The sequence below is a fragment of the Synchiropus splendidus genome, chromosome 18, assembly GCF_027744825.2.
Source record: "Synchiropus splendidus isolate RoL2022-P1 chromosome 18, RoL_Sspl_1.0, whole genome shotgun sequence".
Taxonomy (NCBI): domain Eukaryota; kingdom Metazoa; phylum Chordata; class Actinopteri; order Syngnathiformes; family Callionymidae; genus Synchiropus; species Synchiropus splendidus.
In genome coordinates, this window is record NC_071351.1 from 13,541,770 (window position 1) to 13,565,441 (window position 23,672).

Consider the following 23,672-nt stretch of genomic DNA (forward strand, 5'->3'; position numbering starts at 1 on the left):
GTGCAGCTCCATGGCACCAAGGCATTAGAATGCTCATCCCTGCCCCTTGGGGCGAAGAATCCTGAATTGAAGCCAACATTATTTCTTCCAGATTGTACCAACCTCATCGGATATCTGTAGTTTGGAAAAAGGCAGGACAAACCACAGCACATGCAGCTCCACAGCACCGTCTAGTGGCTCTGGAGGGTCCTACGTCAGGAGTCAGAGCCTCACCCGGAAGGATTGTACCACAGTGGCCACCTCTTCTGAAGCCAAAGCAGCCAAACCACTTGGAAGCAACCGCTATTCTGCTCCTCCGAATTTCTACCCAACAACCCCGACTTCCAGCACAGACGTCACTCCCCATCATATACCGAGGGCCCGGACCATCGACACGCCAACCCAACTCGAGTATCAACACGCTGCCCAGCTGTACTCCGACTCTGCCGACGATGACAGCAGCAGTGTGGCCCCCCCTGCACCCCATCCAGCTCAGGCCCTGTCAGAACACAGCGGTAGCGACTTCATGAAGAGGGCAGTGGCGTTTCTGCGACGCTCAGGTCGCAGCAAAAGTGAGCAGAGCTCTGACTCAGCAAGCCGACACCCTGTGGCAATGAATGGTCACATCCCGTCGCCCCCTGGAGGACAAGCACACTCATCCTACATCAGCAGTGATAATGATTCTGAATTTGAGGACATCGATATGAAGAAGGAGCTACAGAAACTAAGAGAAAAGTAAAATAGATTAATAAGATCAACATTAAATTTAATGTGAGTTGACCTTTTTGTTTTCTTATTTAGACACATGAAGGAGATCTCGGAGCTGCAAGCGTTTCAGAGGAGTGAGATTGAGCATCTGTACAAAGAACTCGGAAAAACTCTTCCCCCGAATGTTGGCCTGCTTCACGCAGCTCCTCCCAGTGGCCGCAGGCGGAGGGCCAGCAAACACAAGCTGAAGCCTGGAAAACTACTCAATCCAATGGTGCAGCAACTCAAAAACAATCTCAACACTTCAGCCGAGAGAAAAGGTGCGTGGGCTGCGATGGTGACACCACAAGTAGCTTTGTTTGTGAGAGGAGCGAGTTCTTCTCTCACAAACACAGAAATAGCCTCAAATTCACGAAACCACAAGAATGTGTTAGTCGTGAAGTGGTTACAAATTTCATTTTCCGCCTTAAGGTGAGAGCGCCCCCAGCTCTTCTGGTTCTCCGGCTAAAAGCTCGGTCCTGTCCGATGGCTCTGTGTACTCCAGCGGTGGCTCCACTTCTGGCAGTCAGCCCAACACAGGGCCGGAGCAGGTTCACACCCAGCAGCCCTGCTCTTTGAAGGGCTCCTTCTCCTCAGACAACATCTATAGCGGCCGGCACAGTGATGGGACGGCTCACCATGGAGCCCCTGCTCAAGGTAGACGTGACAGCTGGTTCTGGAGGGCTATTTACGCCCTCCTGACCTAAAACAATTTTCAGTACCTGTTGTGCTCCGGCACCAGGTGAGACCCAGAATAGCCTTTTACAAGTTGAGTAGTTTCTTCAACCAACTTTTAATTTAAAATAAATTGTATTATTTACTCTGTATTTAAAGCGGACCTGTATTTAAGATGTGTTTGCAAGCTTTGTTTATCGTAGTTTCAGACAACTGATTTCCATCTCATTGTTCACCACATGATCTCTCCCGTACGATCCTTTCTGGTGCTTTTGTTGGTGGGGGTTTTCTCATCTCAGTCGCTGTGCCCTTTCACAAAGTGTCTCTCTCTGTTTCTCCTCTTCTTCCCTCCTGTATTCGTTTTCGCAGGCTGGACGGTTTACCACCAAACGTCAGAGAGAGTCACCTATAAATCTAGTAGCAAACCACGCACTAGATTCCTCAGTGGGCCTGTGTCTCTGTCCATCTGTTTGTATTTGTTCCTTTCTATTTCCACTCAGCCATTACCATACCTTTTAATTTGACCCCACCAGCCTCCTCTCTATCTTGCTTAGTGATGCTCTTTATTAGAATGTCATTTCCCCCCCGCTTCATCTCACAACCTTGTCATGAACATTTTCTTTCTTCCCTCTACTTTATATTCAGTAAATGTTTCTTTTCTTCTTCAGGCCAGTCAATATCCTGCTCATTGCATTAAGGCATGTGTAACGCACTTCATTTTGTTATCAGATTGGGCAAAATACAGAATAATAGCGCTCCAACTGCATCTAGATATAGAGTTAACTAACCTTGCCTGAAGATGAAGGAAACATCCCTCAAGTGAACCCCACATCCATAACAACAATTTTATTCCTTCCACTTCCTCCATCATCTTATGCTCCATGCAGCACTGCTGGCTTTAGATACCTTAGAAGCTGGGTGAGGCGAGTCCTCTCCAAACATGGGCCTGAGGTCCCTCTGTCTGTAGATTATATTCTGTTTTTTGGGTGTCTCCATTCACAACATTCCCCACCACCTCCTCCTTTTCCTGAGCTCTTTGTGGGGCAGACACACTCACCGTGTCTCATGTTTGGATGGAGAAGAGGTGCATGGTGCAGCAGCCAGGCTCGGCACTGCGGGACGCTTGCTCCACCATATGAAGGGCTGTATCATCATAATTCCTACTCCTTTATTTTGATCCCTTCCTCCTGCATGTCTTCCAGATCTTTTTATATTCTGTCATTTGTTACAGAAGGCTCACATTCAGTGGCAAAATTATGAGATACTTTTGGATAGAAACAGCTCAAGTGTGTTTATTCTTGATCCTTTCTATTCTAAGATCAGGCAGTAGGCAGCAGCCCACCTATCTCCAGTCTTCCAGAACACTTTAAACCCCTCTGTCTTCCTCTCCTCGTCCTCCCTGCCCAATGTTTTGATAGCTGAATGTGCTTTTGAAGCAGCCAGTCCTCATTCATGTAGCGTTGTCTGGCCTAACTCTCTCTGTCTTGTGCTGTTCTACCTCTCTATAGGGTCCACTCTGAAACGACTTTGTCTAGGCAAAGAGCGCAGTCGTAGTAGTAACTATCTCATTTACTTTCCTACACTCTGTCTCTTCTGTACTTACAAGTCTTTCTGTGCACACCTTTCATTTGATGGCTTGAAGCTGTCGCTCTTGTGAACTGTTGTTTTCTTTGGTTCTTTGGCATGAAGTCGTGTGTAGATGTGCCATTTGCTGGAATTGCTTGCAAAACATGTTCTCTTCAATTAATGGTGTCACATTATAGTGTTTATCAATAGAGCCATTGTGTCAGCCAGGCTTTCAGTGGAGCAAAACATTGTTCGACTCGAAAACTTCTGAACTTGTTTCCTGTTTTTTCAGGGTCATCCCTCGCCAGCCCCGCGGCTCAGACGTCCTCCAGCCAAGCACAGCCATCAATCGCCGCGTCGTCTCCTGCGCCCTCTGCACACCTCATCCCGAGACTTGCTCAGGTCCAAACTAACAACAGTAACAACAAGAGGGGCACATTCACCGAAGACCTTCACAAACTGGTCGATGACTGGGCCAAAGAGACCATGGCGGCGGCGCATCAGTCGCGACCCACTCTGAACCAGATTAAGCAGGAAAAACGCCTGCAAGATCTAGAGTGTAGAGCTCAAACCAAGCGGGCAGGGACGCATGAGGTGAGTGTTGTAGTCATGAGGTGAATATTGAATTGGAAAGGACGCTGTTGCTCTCAGACGCATTGAATTTTCTGAAAATGAAAGTGTCACATTTTGATCCAAACAGCTTCAGTGGATTATGAGTGGTGGTCTTTTGACTCCTCCTACCGTCTTGTGTTCCAGGTGAAATGCCAAGGTGGACGCAGTCATTTCCAGCTGCCTCTTCCGTGCCCCCTTACTGCGTCTTTTAGCCCCACCATGTCCCCAAAAAGGGGTGCAAGCTCATCTTCCCCACTCCCTCCTAGGTACCTGATGCCTGTTGGCTCTTATGGTCGGATGACTCGGGGCCCTCTCTATCCACAACAGTGGGTCCGACTGCCGAGTCCAGTTGGCGGTCAGACCGTTGCGCCGGGAAGGATGCCAGTGGCTGCAATGGCGAAACAAGGAATCCAAGGGTTTCCTATGCACAACACTGAAAATGGCCCTAAAACCTCTTGGACTTCATTTTCTGATCACTGATGTGTTGTCGCACACGGATATGAATCCTGCTGTACATTTTGTAAATAAGGCAAACTGTTGCTATTCTTATATCTGTGTGTGTGCGTCCGATCGTCAGCCATACCAGACAAGTTCCCCAGAGATTTCTTTACCACCGCAGTTTTAGCCTTATGTTACTCTTTTATTCCCCATAAACACTACATAGGAATTCAAACTCTAGTGGCTTGAGAAACTGTCATCTGGTCGTAATTTATGGTGAACACCGTTGAAGGAATGTAGTGCCTTAAACATTGTCTATATAGTTTTCTTTCTTTCTGTGGAAGACATTTGTTGCATCGACATTGTTTTTATTTGATGCGGGCTTTAGTGCAGTCTATCTTTTATAAAGCATAACAGACACTTTAGTTTGGGTTTACATACAAATGCACTTGCAGTACTGCACTATAGACATTCTTATTTAACTAATAAACTTGTGTTTTAACCCCTTAATTACTTTCCAGCTCCATCGGAGCGGAATGCCATAGTGGTGTGCGCTATTGTTGCCTTGCAGAAACAAACAGCTGATGTGCGACTGAACGGAAAGCTTAAGAATCGTCAGCCAGGATCCCGTCTTTCAGGTCATGCGGTTCAGGTGGATGCAGCCAGTGTGTTGGAAGTGTCCGGAGCCTAGTCCACAGTCAGTGCTCTGATCAGAATGTAGCAAATAATATGGTGAAGGCTTGAGGCTTTAAAGTGCAATTCTTCCCACAAAGCTTTGATGGTGGCCTTTGCCACTAGCCTTATCTCCGATGTGCGCAACAGAAGTTGAGTTACCAATGTTACAAAGCCTCACAGCAAAGGACACACGTTTGAGAATAAAAATTTCACTCTGCAGTCACTAACCCTCGCAGTTCAGTCTCCAGTTTTTAATGACCCAGTGGTCAGTCGTTTTTGACGCTGCTATATTTGTGATTTCACTGTTCAGCTTCTAGTCACATGACAAGGTCTGCTACGGTGCTGCCCAGTTTGAGTTTTCCAGCGCAGTGTTATTGCCTTGTTGATTCTGTTCTTGTCTTTAGATATAAACTTGATGTAGGGGATTTGCACAACATATTTTCTCCTATCATTCTGCTTTTGAGTTTACAGCACTGTACATAGTTGGCTTCACTGTCTGTATGTTTTATTTCCAGCATGGCCAGCGTTTAATTTTGCACAAACTAAAAGTTCTCTGACTTGAGATCTCAACACATTTGAAAGGTTTTCGCACCCCAGAAATCATACCAAGCTGTGAATTGTACAGTTTTATCATGGTTTAAATTTGTACATCTGTTCCAACTGGAGGGTTGCAGAGGGGTTGCTTTACTGTATATTATTCCGTCAATTCGGTTTGAATTGGACTTTTCTAGGATATTATGCAGAGTCTTCTGCTTGGGTGAAATACTTCCTATAGTAAGAGATTTCTGTTCTCTGTCCTGAATAACTGGTGTTTTGTATCCCGCCTCCCCTCAGCCTTATGGTCAATGGGGATGTGACAATTTTGGGCATATTCATTAGGATGCAGTGGACAGGGGTGTAGTTTGACATTTCCACTTTGTGCTCTCTGGACTACATTGCTCCCTTGTGAATATGGTTCAACTCATTGGGAATCTTGGGTTAAAGTTTGTGTGGGATTGCTTCTGCCTGCTGTTTGTCATGGTGCAATTCCCCTGCACTGCCCTGTTGCACTCAACCACTGTTGACAAATAAATATTATTTTGTGCTTGATGCATTTGTCTCATTGTTTTTTTTTTTTTTTTTACGTGATGTGTTGAGCTTACTGTACAGCAACAGGGAATACAACAATTCAAACATCCTCAAAGTTGGTTGCAAGGTGATGCGTGACGTTGTGATCCAAATTATCAGAAACTTGTGATGCTTTTTCACATGTCAATTATATTAGTAGTGATGTTTAAAATATTTACAGTTGCAATTGGTACATTATTGAGCAGTTCGTCATGACTATCAATCACTTGGGTTCGGGAGGTCGAGAGGTCGTTGGTGAGACTGAGTAGATGCAGCGCTTCTGTGTAAAAAGGCGTCTAATTTTAAAAGGTCAACCAGGCAGATGGAAATTAAAATTGAAAGTTATATTTGCAAAATAATCTGTGTAATATATGTAGCAGCATAAAACGTCGCCCAAAAAAAAAAATATCCATCATGTTGCATGTATCGTTTTCAAGCGCAACTCTGCGTTGGCAGATTCGCCACATTTTAATCCGTTAATTAAAATCAAAAGAGCAATAGAATACGTCTGTTTGTTGAGCAACGCATCGTAAAGTGGCTATATTTTTTTAGGTTTCCCGTTTGTTTATTTTTAAAAGCGATTGATTTATTAATGCTGGCGTGGCGAAAGTGTCGACCCGTGTCCCGGGTGAAAACGTTCCGACAATGGTTGCCTCTTTTGTTCAAAAGAGTTCCCGAATTATGCCAAACACGCTGAAATGGTCGGGCTACGAGGTTGTTTATTAAAGTATAACTCTTTCAACTATCCCGTGTTGGATTATTTCATGAAGTGAACTCGACCAGCAAGCGTTAGGACCCCGCTGCGAGGTGAAGAATCTGGAGGAACGTGGAGTAGTAAGTGTTTATTAGCAGATCTCTTGTGTACCGCTGGTGATTCGCTTGAAACCAATTTGAAAAAATAAAATCGATGTGGTGTTCTGGAGTAATATGAGGCTCGCTTTCTGAACTACAAACGTCTTAAAAACAGACGCGTTCTAATGCATCATTGCTGTTGAGTATGTGCGGGTTGAGCTAATTGTGGAGGGAAACACCGGAGAGTATTATGTTTCTACTACAGTAAACATTGCCGTTAAGTACATTTATTAAGCTTAAATACTGATCATTTGTATGAAAACATCGTAGCCATAACGTTTGTTCGTGGGCGCTAACCTGTGTCAACCCGTTTTAAATTAGCGCTACATGTAAATCTGTGTTTAAATGTCGAACCATTTGCTGCGAAAAAGATAGATATTGTAGCCCAAGACGGTAGATAAAACGGCGAATATGCTGTGTTTGTAAGTATTTGTTTTGTCTTTGTAATACATTAGAAAGGGGTGTGTTGTTGTTTGCGAGCTAACTAGTGTTAGCATGCAGGCTCACGGCTCCAGACTGCAACCTTTCGTCGTTTAAAATCGAAATAGCATTTGTGCTTGAAATGCTGACTCTTTTTTTTTAAGCCGATTTCCTTTATCGCTTTTGGCTGACATATAACGAACGTACTGTATGTGCTGCAGTGACCGATAGATGGTGAATGCACCCGCAGTTGTGGTTTAGCTTGCGTTAAATGTAGTTAAAGAAACCAGAGTAACATTTTCATAACGTCTGAGACGAATAGTTTTAGTTTAAGTGATGTGATTTTACAGAACAGGTGCGCACACGCGCCTCCACACATGATGTTGATCAAGTGGTTCCATTGTTTTGTTGTGTTTCAGATGTAAGCCTCAGAAGGATCTCACCCAGCCCTGGCTGTTGGCACAATGGGGCTGGACTTTGATGTTAAGACGTACTGTCACAATTTGAGGGCCACCAAGCCTCCGTACGAGTGCCCTGTGGAGACGTGTCGAAAGGTTTACAAGAGCTACAGTGGCATCGAGTACCACCTTTATCACTACGATCATGACAACCCCACTCCTGCACCGGCTGTGCCCCAGAAGAAGAAAAAAGGAAGACCGCCTCGTGTATCTCTAGCTGGTTCAGGAGACACAGATGATGGCGGCAATGGCGGGGCGATGGGAAATGAGGAGAATACTCCTGGCAGTCCAGCGCGATCAGATGTCTCTCAATCTCCCACCAGAGACACAATGACTTATGCACAGGCACAACGCATGGTGGAGTTGGAGATTCAAGGCCGGATCCACCGCATCAACATCTTTGAGAGCATCGATGTGGTGTCAGAAGAGGACAGCGATGTGGAGGAGGGCCCTCAGTCTGGGGGTGCCGGCAGCGGCTCCGGGGTGTGCAACGGTAGTGACAGCGTTGCTGGTGGAGGCGAGCTTGGAGGAAGCTGCAAAGATCGGACTGATATTTCTTCTTCTAATGGTGGGAAATCCACGCCGAAGTCGGGGAAACACAAGAGCAAAGAAAAGAAAAAAGATGGTTCGTCACACTATCACAGCAGTCAGGGGCCTGCAGTCAAACTGCCGGAGGTGGTTTTCCGAGAGCTGGACCAAGACCGGCCCGATGCCCCTCCACGACCTTCGTCTTACTACAGGTGGGATTGTTGAAATATTAAACGTTGTTTACTTCATCTCATCTTGTTATAGGGTGATTAAATGTGTGCATTGATTTTGTAAAATAAAACAATGTGATTTGAACCTCACAATCTAAATTATGTTCTCGCTTTATCTCCACCTTTTTCAGAATACAGAAGTTAGTACCATTTTCGTTGCTTCACAATCCTTAAGTCATTCACACACAATTATTTTAAGTTGTCGAGACACAAATGATTCTAATGTCTGACTTTGTTGTTCTTCTTACCTTCAGGTACATTGATAAGTCTGTGGAGGAGCTTGACGAAGAGGTTGAGTATGACATTGATGAAGAAGACTACATCTGGCTGGACATCATGAACGACAAGCGGCGACGCGATGGTGTAACACCCATCCCTCAGGAGGTCTTTGAGTATCTCATGGATCGTTTGGAAAAGGAGTCCTACTTTGAGAGTCATAACAAGGTAATACATTAGTAATAACACAGGACGCTATTATAATAATCATCATAACTCGATGTAAAGCCAAGTCATGGTTTGGTTTTCAAAGATTTTTAGAGCTGAGACAATTAAGAAAAGCAAAGAGATACAGTGAAAATGATGGCGTTGTAATGAACTAAAAACTGCAAGATCTCCATCTCTCTCTCCATCTTTATTCTACATTGAAATCCAGCAATCACAGACAATATTGACTTGTTTTCATTTTAAAATGTTTAAAAGATTTATTAAGTTTACATGTCAGGTGTTTAGAAGACAAAGTCAGAGAGGCTAGACTGAGATGGTTTGGATATGTACAGAGGAGTGATAGCCAGTACATTGGTAGGAAGATGTTGAGGTTGGAACTGCCAGACAGAAGGTGGAGAGGAAGACCAAAGAGGAGATTTATGGAGGTGGTGAAGGAGGACATGAGGTTTGTAGGTTTGAGAGAAGAGGAAGCAGAGGACAGGGTGAGATGGAGGAAGATGATCCGCTGTGAAGGGAGAAGCCGAAAGAAAAAGAAGTTTCACCTTCTATCAATGTTAGGAGTAAAAATCCTCTTCATCTTTTTATGTCACCAATGTCCTCAAATGAGATCCAATACCTGCTCCCTCTCTTAGGCGGACCCCAACACCCTGATAGATGAAGATGCCGTGTGCTGCATCTGTAACGATGGCGAATGCCAAAACAGCAACGTCATCCTGTTCTGCGACATGTGCAACTTAGCAGTCCACCAGGAGTGCTATGGCGTCCCCTACATACCAGAGGGGCAGTGGCTGTGTCGCCGCTGCCTGCAGTCACCCAGTCGAGCCGTGGACTGTGCGCTGTGTCCGAACAAGGGAGGAGCTTTTAAACAGACGGATGATTCTCGCTGGGCCCATGTGGTGTGTGCACTCTGGATACCAGAGGTGAGTGGAGAAGCGAGAGAAACTTTTATGAACTACAGGTTTCAGTAGTTAAGTTTGTTTTCCGCACTCTTAGGTTTGTTTTGCGAACACGGTGTTCCTGGAGCCCATCGACAGCATCGAGCACATTCCCCCTGCACGCTGGAAACTCACCTGCTACATCTGCAAGCAGCGTGGCTCTGGTGCCTGCATCCAGTGCCACAAAGCCAACTGCTACACCGCCTTCCATGTCACCTGCGCCCAGCAGGCCGGCCTCTACATGAAGATGGAGCCGGTGAGAGAAACCGGGGCCAACGGAACCTCCTTCAGTGTCCGCAAGACGGCTTACTGCGACATCCACACACCGCCCGGTTCCGCCCGACCGCTGGCAGGAGTGGGTGGCGCCAGCATGGGTTCATCGAACAGCGAGGGAGAGCTGGAGGAGGACGATGAGCCCAGTATTTGTCAGGATGAAGACTCCAAAGGCTGGAGCTCGGAACGTTCCAAGAGGGCCAAGGCCAAATCCAGGATGAAGATGAAGAGGGCGAGGAAGATCCTAGCGGAGAGGAGAGCAGCCGCTCCTGTCGTATCTGTTCCCTGTATTCCACCCCACAAGTGAGTATGAAGTTTCTGTTACTTTAAAGAAACCACACTGATTATTTTTTCTGATTCAAAGGCTTAGCAAAATCACCAGTAACCTGACGGTTCCCCGGAAGAGTCAGTTCATGCAGCGGCTACACAGCTACTGGACCCTGAAGAGGCAAAGTCGCAACGGTGTTCCTCTGCTGCGACGACTGCAAACACACCTACAGTCACAGCGACACGTTGACCCGCTGCCGGCGACTCCCACCGCCCAAATCCCTCCGGTAACTTTAAAGATATTAACTTCACACCTTCGGTTTATAGCTTGAACTCAAATGAGCTGCATGTCAACCTGACACCTGAGACTCTAGATGCTTTACTTGGTTGTGTTTTTTTCGCTATGTTGGTGCTGCAGCGAGACAGTGAGGAGAAACAGAGTGCTCTGAAGGAGCAGCTGAAGGCGTGGCAGAGACTGAGACATGACCTGGAGCGGGCCCGGCTGCTGGTGGAGCTGATCCGCAAGAGGGAGAAGCTGAAGAGGGAGACGGTGAGGCAGTACCTCTGTGATCGCAAACAGTCTTTTTTCATGATCGATATTTTTTTGTAGATCAAAGTGCAGCAGTTAACGATGGAGATGCACCTGACGCCTCTCCTGGTGCTGCTGAGGAGCACGCTGGAGCAGCTGCAGGAGCGAGACACCAATAACTTTTTCACAGAGCCGGTGCCGTTGGCTGAGGTCAGATAAACTCTCAACTTAGCTTGTCGCCTTGAGCTCGTCCTCATGTATCTCTCCGGTCTCTTTAGGTACCAGACTACCTGGACCACATCGACACACCTATGGACTTCCAGACCATGTGGAATCTGCTGAAATCCCACCGCTACCTCACGTTCGAGGCCTTCGAAGCCGATTTCGGCCTCATTGTCAACAACTGCCTCAAGTACAACGCCAAGGACACCGTCTTCTACCGGGCTGCGCTGCGCCTCAGAGAGATGGGCAGCGTGGTCCTGCGAGCCGCCAGACGCCAGGCCGAGCGGATCGGCTTCGACTACGAGACCGGCCTGCACCTCCCACGCGAGCCTAGCCCTGAAACCCGGCGCGAGCAGGAGAGGGACCGAGAGAGGGAGAGAGAACGGCAGGTGTCTTCTAATGAGGACGGTGAGTCGGCCTGTGATGTGTTCACTTTGAGACGCCTGCTGAAGTACGCGCACTGCTCCCTCAGAGCTGATCATGCCAGAAAACAGGCGCCGCCTCCCCCTGGAGGAGCAGCTGCACTGCATGCAGGTGTGTCTGGACGAAGTCAATGCTGGGAAGCACAGCATCGGGCAGTCGCGCCGAGCAAAAGCTCTCAGGAAGGAGATCAGTGTCATCAAGAGGAAGCTGGCCAACCAGAGAGAAGGGGGCTCCGGCATGGGGGGTTCCAGGGAATCTCTGGGAGGTTTGGATCGGAACTCATCCCTCTCACATCACCAGTCCTCTTCAGCACACCACGATGAGGGAGGGGAGAGCAGCAGCCAGGAGACTGGGGGAAAAGGTGAGACGCTCAGGAGCTTCCAGCATCGCAGCACACTCTTGAGTGTTAGACTTTGAAGCGATAGTGCTGTGACATCATTTTACCAGCAGGGGGCGCCATATTCCCAACCAGTTGCATATGTGTTCCATTCTAAAAATAGGAATTTAAACCAGAACCAACATATTGACATTTATTTTAAAAGGTTTCAAGCTCCCATTATTTATGACGAAAACGCCTTTATTGCTCGCCTTCTTTTCCCGCAGACATGAGTGTATCATCGTCTGCTCTGGCTCCAGAGGTGGGTCGACGCACGTCTGTCCTCTTCTCCAAAAAGAACCCAAAAATAGCTGGCCCACCCAAAAGACCCGGGCGTCCTCCCAAAAACCGCGACGCAGCCTACGCCGGAGCGAGAGTGAGCCCCAGTCCGATCGGCCCCCCACAGCTCCCGCTGATGTCGCCGTCCAGACAGCGGAAGAGACCCCGCAGCCCCCACACCAGCTCCAGCTCGGACAGCGACAGCGACAACGAAGACATGCTACCAGGTTTACACTCCATCGCCAGCCGTTTTATTTGGACCCACTCTAACTGATATCCTCCAATTGCCTCAGGGTTGCCTAGCAACGGTTTCGACGGGGGAAACCAGCCCGCAAGCTTTCGCGTCTACAGAAACGACGCTCGTCTTCCTCGTTCCAGCTCCGACTCCGAGTCGACAACCAGCAGCAGCAGCAGCGCTGCGTCCGACCGAACCAGGTCGGCGTCTTCATCCGCCGATGCCCACATTCCCAACCCACTTCTGATATTAACCATTGTTTGTTTTCAGCACAACACCATCCAAGCAGAGCCGAGGAAAGACGTCATTCCCTCGGTCTGCCTTTCAGGAGGACAGCAGCGAGGAAACGTCTGGAACTGAGAACGACTCCTACTCAGTCGGAGGCTCACGCGGAGTCACACATTGTACGTGTCTAAAACACTAGCGTGTTACAATCCAAGCAGAAGATGCCATGCGTTTGTAGAATAACACTTTGCACTGTGTTCTGCAGTGGTCCGTGGTCGGTCCAGGTCAGGATGCTGGATGACCTCTGATGACTACTCATCACTGGAAGCCCTGGACCTGGTGTGGGCCAAGTGCAGAGGTTATCCATCGTATCCAGCCTTGGTGAGAACGACTGGAAATATCCAGGAAACGCAACATAGGAAGGCACAACTGATGACATTTCCACATCAACAGATCATTGACCCCAAAATGCCAAGGGAGGGAGTGTTCCACCGTGGGGTCCCCATCCCTGTACCCCCGTTAGATGTGCTGAAACTCGGGGAGCAGATGACCCAGGAGGCGAGAGAGCACCTGTTCCTGGTTCTGTTCTTCGACAACAAGAGAACTTGGTGAGTTGCTCTTGAGACTTCTGGAGTCTCTGTAGGACAGAAGTTGAACAGAACATGTGACTTTGAGTTGCGAAGGTAGGTGTGTTTGAATGTTGTCTTGTTGACGTCAAAGGTGAGTCATCTCCAACCTTGTGAGTGGTGCTTGCTGTGACCCATTCAAGTAAATGTCAAGGAGCTGATCTAGTGATCATCAGCTCCTTGACATTTATCAGGTGATCAGATGCCGTTTCTTTTGTCGTCGTAGTGAAAACAGATGAAAAGGAATAGCTTCACTGCTGAGAAGTTTCTGTAAAAGTAGAGCAAATGTGTTTTGAGGAGAAAAAAAACTCACTTGTGGTTTGTCACTTGTGGTGTAGTTGCTTTGCCGGCTGTTATTGCTCCAGATTTGAAACCTGCTTGAAATCTGCACCTTCTGTCCACTTCATTTTTTTCATGCTTCCTGAAATGCTTAAAGTTGAGATACACCCTGAATTTAGTGCCTCACCTGTGCACCTCAGCATAACAAAGTGTCATTGTCTCTGTGCATGCAGGCAATGGCTGCCACGCTCCAAGCTGGTGCCCCTCGGGGTGAACCAGGAGCTGGACAACGAGAAAATGCTGGAGGGCCGTAAATCCAACATCCGGAAGTCAGTTCAGGTGGCCTATCACAGAGCCATGCAGCACCGCAGCAAAGTCCAGGGAGACCCCAGCAGCGAGACCAGCGACAGCGACTGAGCACTGTCTCACACTCACACAAATGCACTTCTCTCACATCGGAGGATTTCACAACCTGATCCAAAACAAGTGGCCCAACTCATGAAACTGTATTTAATCTGACATGTGAAAAATTGTATTTAAGTAAAACTGAAATGTTCCATTTTTATTGCGAGAAGTTAATGTTGAAGAAAATATTCCTCGCATGTGCGTCTAGATGTTTAAATGAGAAGACGGTTCAGAAGTTGGAAGCAATGTAATGCGCAAAAACCATGACCTGTGTTTTGACGAACTGGATAATGCATGCCGACACACACACACTTTGGGAGCAGCTGCGAACGCCATCACCCAAACAGATCATGACCGAAAGCAGAAACTGTTGCAGCCTAAAAAGTGGGTGAGATATTTGTTTTTTCTATTTATTCCAGTTAGTTGTTTAACACTCATTGTGGACATCACATTTCTCATCACTCTGTAGTCGATCATGGCAGTTTTTAACGTTTCCACACAGACTCTGTGGATTATACACTTGAACACTGTCTTTTAGTTCCAGACTGGTGGCTGTAGAATTTTTTTATATAACAGATTGCATAAATATAGAACTTTAATAAAAAAAAAGTTTTTTTCTAAAGTCTGTTTTTATGCTTCTTCAGAGTTTATTTGCGCATAGTTGGCACATGCGTGTCTGCAGGTCTGAAGTCAAAGGTAAGCTCAGGTTGGAGAACACTTTTAGCTCACCTGATCCATCCCCCAGAAAATCGCTCCTCCCCCAGATCGGAAAAACCCATCTCTTTGACTCATTTCCTGTTCAGAAGAAATGCTGATAGATGTGGAAAACCTCCGTCAGTGGGTTCCGCTGTGCAGTGACCTCATTTAAAACCCAAAACAGGCAAACCAGACAAGGTAGCTCCGCGTCATATTTCACATAGTACTACTCTATAAGTAAACACAAATATTAGTGAGAAATATTGTTATAATATTATTATTTTTGAACCACTTGACCACGGGTGATCATCAAAATAATATAAAAAAAAAAGCAAGTGACTGCTGTCGTGTACTATAGACAGACTTAAAATAGAGCCCTTCGTTAAATGTAACTTTTCTGTTTTAGCTCAGTATATTTTGTTAGTTAAAATGCGAGAGGCGACCATCACCTGCTAAATCGTTGCTATGTAAACAGTGGGATTAACAGGAAGTGGACATTGTGCACCTTCCGGTAACGCTCTTCCAGAAACAATATCAAAATTAAAATAATTAGCTGGAGGCTCAGTTCGGTTGTTCATCAGATGTTCTTCATGAACACTCGTATTCAACAACAAAAAAAAAAAAGCTCACGAGAAATGACTTGAGGAAACTCTTGCGTCACTGTAAACCGACTTGAGTGCTCTTCTTTAAAAGTTCCGGGCTAAACTCGGTGTCATGATGGAACAGCGGCTCAGTTGGCAAACACGTCAGAAAACTATTTTCTGAACCAAAAGCTGTATGAAAACCGCGTTTTTGAAGATGTTTTTCGTTGTTGGACTCGCACTTGTGATATTTCTGTCTACATTAGATCCCCTTCAGTCCACCAACCCGGTAGGTAATGGTTAAGTTAAGGTTCGGTGAATTTGTGTACAGTGAAATTTGATGTTTGGATGACTCACATTTTTACGATAAATATTGCGTTATTTATTTGTTTTATAATATACAGTTATATTAATATACTACTGCAGTGTTTTCCTTTTTAAAACCCAAATTCTGTCATATGTCAAAGGGGCCTATTTCTATTTATCTTCAATATATATATATATATATATATATATATATATATATAATGATAAGATGAAGCGACATGACATTTTGCTGTTTTATAAGAAGCCATTCAGGTGAGTTGAAATGCAAGAGGCAACTTTTTTATTTCTGTTTTTATTTTTTCACATTTTCATGTTTTCTTTTGGAGCTTCCTCTTCGATCTGAAAATGCCTCTAATAATGAGTCATTGGTTGAACAAATAGAGGAGGGTGGACAGATTTTTAATGTTTTGTTTCCTTATTTCTCTTGGTTTTAGAGGGAGAAACCGAAAGGTGAGTTGAATCATTTCTCTCAAGTCTCGATCTCTTATCTATGCCCCATCAAACCTTGTTGTCGTTGGAGTCCGGCTGAACAAAAATCCTATTTAATGTCTTTATCTCAAATGATATTCCCAGCTCCCCCGTTGAACTTCCACCTGTCAGTGAATGGCACATCCAAATCAATCTTGGTTACCGTGGAGACAGAGAGAGAGGTGAAAATACGTTGGTGTTATCAACATGGAATTTGTGCCGGAGGGCGTTCTTTAACTGTAAGTGTGGATGCCAAAACTGGACCCATTTTTTTCTCCTTTACAACTGACTTCCTGTTTTTTTGCATTCATATAAATAGAAAGTGTCTTGTGAATATTTTTAAATTGATCAGAATTGATGTTGTTCTGCAGTTGAATCCAGCGAACGCCACATCCACCCTGCTCCATCTGCCCCATGTGCTTCCCTGCATCTGTGTGCAGGTACTTTTCTGCCGGCAATTCTTCATCAGTGTGTGTGTATTTTGTGATGCCACGTGTGTTTTCAGGTCTACTACACCAACGCTGATGCCAAGAGGAATTCCATGTGTCCTTTTGTCAACAGTCCTGATGGTGAGTTCAGGAAAAGAGTTGAATCTGAAATCTAAAACGAAATAGAAACTGAAATATAAATCTAAAGATATATGTTTTATTGTTTGTTACTACTTATCAATAATTGAATAGTAATATAATAAAACGTCTCCGCAGCTGCCAGAGATGTTCTGCACTCCTCTGATGTTGCCCCCTTTGACTCGAGTTTACGGTGGAGGGCGCTGTGTCCTACTAACAATTTGCAGATCTCTGCCTCCCTCTGCTGGATGCATGAGGCACAACTCTGCACACTTGTGTCCAACTCAACCCTCAAGGGGACGAAAATCGGCTCAGTCATCGTAAGTGACTCAGAGTTGGCCACGATCTGTGGAAAGATGCTAAAAGATCGTCCCTACAGACGTACGACACCTCCTCCGTGGACAAACACCCTCAGATGTGTCTGCAGGTGAGAGCTGGATTATTCAGTCCAGATCTGTTGATTCTAATCTCTTCCCCTGCAGTTGTCTCTGCACCAGAGCCAGAGAAACTTCTGCAACTTCACTGCTGGTGAGACAACAAAAGCACGATTCCAGCTGTTTCCCGTGTGAACATGTGTCTGCCCTCAGACGACTCGACCTGGGAGGCTTCCGCCGAGCCCAGCCAGCGGAGTGTGTCTGTGCACCTCAGGTCGCCCTCCTCAGCAGCCTTCTCAGCGCAACTGTGCGTCCTCCGAAGCGGACGATGCGCAGCAAGAGGAGCGGTGGTCACAGTCCGGCTGGTAGGTGTCGGAGTCACGGTGACTATGAGGAGTCACCAGAGTCGCTCTTTTCACAGGAAGGAAAGGACACTCTGGTGGTTCCTCTCCACGCTATAGCAGACAAGCCGTGTGTGCAGGTGAGATTCCCATCACCATGGCGTGCAATTCAACCCTAAAGCATTGCTGTGTCTGAAGGTGTGGCGGTCCGACCCTGCACTCCAGGGGAGGCGGGTTCTGTGTCCGGACTGTGAGTATTTTAACAGCTTTATTGTGTCAATTCGTAGGGTGAGAAACTCTCTGTTTTCCAGACTCACCCAGCAAACGTAGCCTCTTCGCAGTGGCAGCTCTTTTTGCCTTCACCATCCTAGTCCTTCTGGTGACTTGTTGCCGCTCTTCTGCCGGCTGCACCGCAGGCCAGTCCACTTTGGAAAGTTTATGGTTCAGTTACTGAATATTTATGTCCTATATTCTGTGCTTCCAGATTGGTTCCACATCCAGAAGCCTGTGTTGCTGGTGTGTTCATCAGATCAGCTGCCGCAGATCTCCGCCGTGTGCGCTTTGGCCTCCGTCCTCGAGGGGGAGCTGGGAGCGACGGTACACATGACTCTGTGGAGCAAAAATTCCTCAAGCCCATCAGGAAGTAGAGCTGGAGTGGCCGACCTGGGCCCTCTTCCCTGGCTGTACGGCCAGTGGGATGCAGTCCAGGAAGCAGATGGAAGCATCCTGATCATCTGGAGTCCCGAGGCCAAACAGGCGTATCAGAAATGGAAGGAGGTGGAGAAGGACAAGTGTGGAGGAGAAGATGAAGCTACTGACACCGCAGTCATCAGGCCGGTGTTCACCGCTGCACTCTCCTGCCTCAAGGGGGCGCTACAAGAGAGTAAATCTCAGCGAGTTTCCATTGTCTACTTTGAAGGTCTCGGGCACAGGAGGGACATCCCGAAACTATTCCGAAGTTTCCCATGCTTTTGCATACCGCAGCATTTCAGTGGTTTACTTCAGGAGCTTGCAGGGACAAGAAGCCACGTGAGCAGCAGGGGGCGCTGTTGGACGAGACTCCTGCTGAAGATGCTGTCGTTAAAGCTCTCGCGTCAGCTGGAGCGCAGGTTGAAAACGCAATCGCCTGAAATTGATGTTGAAGAAACAGTGGCCAAAACAAAGACTCTCGGATTCTCGCCTGTTATCTCGTATCTCAGCAGGACACGTGTGGAAACATGAGAGCAGGAACTCTCTTCTGTCCCAGTGTTTTACATATTCAAAAGAGTCGAACCGTTGTCTTGCTTGTCCTGCTGAAAACACCTCTTTATTTTTCATATTTTATTAGAAATTATTTATTCAGTTTTATGCTCATATAAAGCACTTCATATGGCTTTTTATTTATCATTCATACACGGTTGAATTGAAATCTGTGTTCACCGCAATGTGACAGTCAAACCTTGTTGAAAGAACTGAGAGCTCTAGTTTGTCTTCAGTAGAACCTTTGGTCCAAATTTGCAGTCAAATGATTTATTTAACTCCATCATGCATGTAGTTGAACAAGAAGCAACAGCGTATCAAGATGGATTAGCCATGACAGACCTGGCAGGTCTAGTTCAACAAGAAAAACCTGGATTATCACTTCATGTTTGCTCACACTGCCAACCTCATCCAAACCTCTTTCATTTTGACTCTGATTTTTCAGTGAATGACTAACATAATTGCTGGATTATGGAGCAGCTGTCACTGACCTACATCCAGCTGGACAAGTAGTTAATGATAAACACGTGACATGAGTCCAACTCAGTCATCTTCTGATAAGAGTCGCACGACACACGAGACGGTGTGAGGAGGCGAAACATGATCCGGCCCCTCTCGCCTCCACAGGCAAAACGTGAGTGGAACTAAATATTCCGGCAGTTAGTGCGTGGTTCTGATGAGGATCACCTGGAGATGGGTCTCAGGGTCCTGCTGGCTTTAGTCCTGCTCCTGCTCACAGCCAGAGGAATCATCATTGATGACGACCCGCGGACTCTCACCTGTACCGAGGTAAGAACTTTCTTCAGTCACCACAACCTAATCTGACCAAATTAGAACTCCAAATCCATTCCATAATAGGTGAAAATAGCATTATTTTGACTTTTACTTTATAATAAAAACTGCATTATCTTATTATGTGTGGATCACAAACCCTTAGGTGACAAACATATCCTCTGTTTAAACCTCTCTTGCGCACACTTGAAACCTCAAACACAAACTTATACCTCTTCTCGCACACACACGTATAAACACAAACCAGGCAGCAGTGAAAGCTCTACCCCAACATCTCTTGTGCATGCATGTATGAAAACACAATTACAAACCTGTCATGCACCATTGAAAACAATACTGACGGGCGCACAAGTATGACCGACACACTCTGCCGCACACATTTGAAAACATGCCACTCATACATGAAGACCACATAACATGACACAGCAACACTTGTGCGCTCACGTCAATTCTTGCTCATGATGTCATCCTTGGGTCAAGACAGTGGGTTCTTCACACTCCACTTTGAACCTCTTAATGATTCATTGTGTTGCGTTCATTGCATTTAGCAGCTTTATGATCCATCTAACTTGTGTCATTACAACCCTTCTGGGGTTCATTGACGTGTTTTCCTTTGTCTTTTCAACTGCAGGGTTTGACCGACTGCCATGTGAGCTCAGGTACATTAACAATTCATCATGTCAACCTTAGCCTCCACCGAGAGTAACCTCGTCTGGTTCCGTCTGCAGAATTCATGTACAATGTCCCCGTGCTGGATCTGGATGAATCGGTGGAAGTTACGCAAGTGGAGCTGAATTTCATCTTGTGTTGCCAGACACGACAAAACTGTGAGCCCTGTCTGCGAATCACCATCACAGTCCGAGGTGAGCAGGGAAAATATAATCCCTCTGCTTTAGAACTGATGGCTAGTTATCGTGGTGATGTCTAAACTGACTGCATTATGACCTTATTGCTGTAGATATAATTGATAAATTCAATGTTAAATTGCTCATAAGAGCTGGTGTTCAACCAAACCTTACATTTTTTTATTAGTTCTTAAACAAATGCCAGGCATTCTTTTCATGTTTACTTCCTGGTTCTGCGTGGAACCACATAGTATTGCATCTTAAAAAACATGTTTTGCAGAGGTGGAGAGCTCTTGGAATGATGAGGAAGGTCAAAGGTCGGAAGGGAGCAGTCATAGGGTGCCACCTGAACCGAAAGGTATCGAGCAAAAAACTCTCAGGTTTCCTTGACTGTTACATAACGTCCTCTTCTCTACAGTGAAAGTTTGCCGCAGCTCTCCGGGCGACGGTGAATTTTGCAAGACTCTGGAATTTAAGACCAGCGACTCGGGTTTACGGCAGCCGGCGCAGGCTCAGCAGGTACGGGCGGCATGATGTCACTCGATTCTGATTTAACTTTGATGCGCGTCTTGTTTTTATTGGTTTCAGTTGCACCTTAAAGAGACAGTGTTTTTTGGCAGTCCAGTGGTGATCTCCGTGTCTCACTCGAAAACAACGCAGCACATAAGAAACATCACGATTCCAACTTTAGAAGAAGGTAAATAAAATATAAATATCAATACTGCTTTTGATCTTTGACAATACTGGAACAAATATATATAATATCAAGCTTCAGCTTCTTACTTTACTTTCAGTTTATAATCAAAATTAATTCTAATGCTGTTGCAGAGAGTAATAATCCAAGGCAAATGCTGCCGATGTTCATGCGAGTCATCGGTAAAAGGAGAAAGGATAAATATTGACAGAAGTAAAACAAAATACAGATTTCACTTTAACCATGGAATAAGCCTTGTCTCACAGATGTATTTACAGTAGTGCAGTGGTCGACCTGAGTCGTGGTAAAGATAGCTCCTTCTTGAATAAGTTCCATTGTACTCCAGTTTTTCTTGTCTGTTTTGAATGAAGTATCACGTCACAGATATATTTACCGCTGCGTGGAATGTGCACCGCACTTTAAGAGATAAAAGTAGTTCCACAAAGTGAGATAATAATTTGTGTGCACACATTCCCTTCACAGTTTGCTCCATGAACCTTCAGGTGAATGTCAAAGACTGTGAGGGTAGGTCAGGTCAGACACAAAAGTACATTTTTTGTATCAGTTTTGTGTGATATTTGTCATAAATTTTAGTCCCAAGAATTCATGTGGTGAAGGAGCCACAGAGGAATGTGGTGCGGCTACAAGTGGAGAACATGATGGACAGAAAAGAAGAGCTGATGTATCAGATGGTTTGGAATGAAATACATGGACGCGCTCTGAAATGGGTGAGAAGAAAAGAACAGGAAGTGCCGTTGAATAAAAATAAAATAATTGTTGTCTGGCAGCCTATAGGCGAACCTGTGCTCGACATCTCTTCAGACGTCATCGTGCCATGTCTGTGTATCCAGGTAATGTGTCTCTCGTAATCTTGTTTGCAAAGAGCTGTGACAGATGTGATAACATTTCCAGGCGTGGTGGGAGAGGAGAGGAATCCGAAGTGAGACGTGCCCTTTCAGAAAGCATCCAGGTGGGTTCAGGGTGCCTCTGTGATGTCGTCAGATTCCCTGAAAACCTTCTGTTCTAGGGGCCCTTGAGAGAATGCTGGCCAACGTGTCGGTGACTGTGGTGGAGGCTCAGGTGATGGGGGAGGGACTCCTCCTCATTTGGAACGTGACTGCTCCATGCAGACTGGAGGCTGAGTTGCAGCTGTGTAAGAGAAACCCATCAGATGGTGCCTGTGAGGAGGTCACTGGCTCCAGGCAGAGGTTGCGGGCAGACTGGAGGGCCACACGCACAGGACACTGGGTAAAACTTCACTCAGCATGGGCCAGTATTTTGGCTCTTTTTTGATAATAACACTGATTTGTTTTTAGACTTCTGGAACTTTTAATGGGACTGCCCACCCTCTGCTTTGTGTCCAGGTAACTTAAACGGTTGAGATCTTGTGTCACTTGATCTGTGAACCACTTCTCCATTTTAGATAAAAGTGGCAGGCATGCAGACGTTCAAGGAGCCACTGTGTCCATTCCAAGGTACAATTATTCAGACGACTGCGACGCTCATTTTGCGCTCATTGTTTTCCACTGGTTTTGCAGTCACTCGGTGGAGGTGGAGTCTCCTCCTCCTGGTGGGCTTGTTCCTGATATGCCTGACTGCACTGGTGGCCTATTTCATTCAGGGTGTCTTCAAAGGTCAGTTTATTTTTGGTTTCTGTTTTGGGAAAGAATCACATTTTGTTATGCGTTTTTCCTCAGACTACATGTGCCGGTGGCTGACAGACAGTGACGTTAAAGGTAAGCTGTCCATGAACTCTGAAGGCAGAAGGAATTATTCAAGCTGACTGATCCCTTCCACTCTGCCAGGGGCCGTGGGTGGTTGTCATGTGATCTTGCTCTACCCACCAGCCAATGACCAGACATTGTGTGAGCTGGTATGTCATCTGGGCTCGTCCCTTCAGACTCTGGGCTTCAGTGTGTCTCTGGATCTGTGGAGCCAGAGAGAGCTCAGTGAACTGGGCCCGGTGCCGTGGCTGCACTCTCGACTGGATCGCCTGCGAAGGCAAGGAGGCAAAGTCGTAGTGGTGCTTTCCAAGGCGGCCTGGGTGAGGGCGGAAGAGTGGGGCGCTTGGGAGAGGAGCACACCGAGGGAGAAGAGGAGCAGCCTGGACGCGGGGACATCTCCGTGCTTGGATGTTTTCAGCGCCTCTCTCAGCTGCATCCTGGCGGACTATCTCCAAGGCCGAGCTGGGGAGCGCTTCATGCTGGTGCAGTTTGAATCCCTTCCACCGGAGCCTCCAGGCGGCTGCAAGATGATCCCAGAACTTTTCCGTGGACTTCACGTCTACAGTCTTCCATCCCAGAGCTTGGGTTTTCTAACGGAGCTGGCTGGTGCCCGACAAACGTCCACCGCCTCAGCCAGGAGGAAGAGAGCGGGAGGAATCCGGAGGGCATCACAAGCACTGGCGCGATCAGTGTCAGGGTTCACAGCGGGGGGCACCATGCTGCGTATGGCAGGCATGCCCCAGACTTGTGTCGGGGTCGGACTGGAAGATGCCGCAGAAAGTGTGCCTCTGCAGTTTGTTTCAGTTTCAACCTCCTCCAGTCCAGAGTCAAGCCCCTAGGACGACACTGAGACAGCTGAGAGAGGAAAATATTGGAAATATTTGATCATAACATCAGGAAATCAGCGCCTCTTCTTTATTAGAACACTCATAAAATCTTACTCAGCATGTAGCTCCACCTTAATATTTTCAGGTCAGAGTGTATTGAAGTGTAAACAGTCATCTGTGAGAAGGTCTCAACACACTACACTATACTATGTAAGCACTATGTGCAAGTCAATACATGTGTGAATATGTTTTATTATGCATTTGTTTTGCGTTAAAAAAATAAATAAACCTGAACCATTATATATATATATGAATGTTTTATTTGAATTATTTATGTTATTTGTTTGGAGACTAATCGTGGTCTCCTTATTTATTATAGGGGAAGTTGAAGTG

At 46.3% G+C, this 23,672-nt stretch overlaps 4 protein-coding genes across 12 annotated transcripts in view; all 4 read left to right on the forward strand.

Moving 5' to 3' along the window:
* Window positions 1-5,781, forward strand: part of LOC128749327 (serine/threonine-protein kinase WNK2) — a 28,460-nt gene extending 22,679 nt beyond the window's left edge. For 5 of the 8 annotated variants that reach the window (XM_053848813.1, XM_053848814.1, XM_053848818.1 and 2 more), the window contains 7 exons: window positions 92-714; window positions 781-1,007; window positions 1,159-1,383; window positions 1,771-1,869; window positions 2,910-2,957; window positions 3,260-3,561; window positions 3,724-5,781. In XM_053848813.1, the coding sequence (XP_053704788.1) occupies window positions 92-714; window positions 781-1,007; window positions 1,159-1,383; window positions 1,771-1,869; window positions 2,910-2,957; window positions 3,260-3,561; window positions 3,724-4,059 (1,860 nt within the window). In that variant the 3' untranslated portion in view covers window positions 4,060-5,781. The remainder of the gene's footprint in view (window positions 1-91; window positions 715-780; window positions 1,008-1,158; window positions 1,384-1,770; window positions 1,870-2,909; window positions 2,958-3,259; window positions 3,562-3,723) is intronic. The other 3 variants (XM_053848815.1, XM_053848816.1, XM_053848817.1) reach the window with 3 other exon arrangements.
* A 649-nt stretch (window positions 5,782-6,430) lies between these two features.
* On the forward strand, window positions 6,431-14,391 carry brpf1 (bromodomain and PHD finger containing, 1). Its single transcript, XM_053848742.1, has 16 exons — window positions 6,431-6,633; window positions 7,491-8,269; window positions 8,542-8,731; window positions 9,364-9,651; window positions 9,725-10,242; window positions 10,304-10,493; window positions 10,625-10,756; window positions 10,817-10,945; window positions 11,014-11,365; window positions 11,430-11,741; window positions 11,984-12,262; window positions 12,329-12,470; window positions 12,541-12,674; window positions 12,761-12,876; window positions 12,949-13,103; window positions 13,634-14,391. The coding sequence occupies exons 2-16, from the start codon at window positions 7,536-7,538 to the stop codon at window positions 13,815-13,817; spliced, it is 3,855 nt and encodes a 1,284-aa protein (XP_053704717.1). The 5' UTR covers window positions 6,431-6,633; window positions 7,491-7,535; the 3' UTR covers window positions 13,818-14,391.
* An 822-nt stretch (window positions 14,392-15,213) lies between these two features.
* On the forward strand, window positions 15,214-18,379 carry LOC128749125 (interleukin-17 receptor E). Its single transcript, XM_053848391.1, has 13 exons — window positions 15,214-15,371; window positions 15,844-15,859; window positions 15,983-16,116; window positions 16,249-16,317; window positions 16,383-16,446; window positions 16,582-16,763; window positions 16,823-16,870; window positions 16,926-16,971; window positions 17,031-17,182; window positions 17,239-17,298; window positions 17,357-17,408; window positions 17,470-17,574; window positions 17,643-18,379. The coding sequence occupies exons 1-13, from the start codon at window positions 15,279-15,281 to the stop codon at window positions 18,377-18,379; spliced, it is 1,758 nt and encodes a 585-aa protein (XP_053704366.1). The 5' UTR covers window positions 15,214-15,278.
* Window positions 18,380-19,048: 669 nt separating this feature from the next.
* wu:fl23c11 (interleukin-17 receptor C) lies at window positions 19,049-23,570 on the forward strand. Of its 2 annotated transcripts, none has more exons than XM_053848390.1 (16): window positions 19,049-19,186; window positions 19,821-19,838; window positions 20,004-20,052; window positions 20,315-20,392; window positions 20,453-20,553; window positions 20,623-20,731; window positions 21,212-21,253; window positions 21,323-21,456; window positions 21,517-21,579; window positions 21,641-21,698; window positions 21,756-21,976; window positions 22,045-22,092; window positions 22,152-22,203; window positions 22,267-22,362; window positions 22,426-22,464; window positions 22,534-23,570. In XM_053848390.1, the coding sequence occupies exons 1-16, from the start codon at window positions 19,091-19,093 to the stop codon at window positions 23,289-23,291; spliced, it is 1,962 nt and encodes a 653-aa protein (XP_053704365.1). In that variant the 5' UTR covers window positions 19,049-19,090; the 3' UTR covers window positions 23,292-23,570. The 2 variants fall into 2 exon arrangements, with proteins under 2 accessions (XP_053704365.1, XP_053704364.1); XM_053848389.1 differs by having other exon boundaries at window positions 19,077-19,186; window positions 19,821-19,848; window positions 19,918-20,052; window positions 22,534-23,569.
* The last annotated feature ends 102 nt before the right edge of the window (window positions 23,571-23,672 follow it).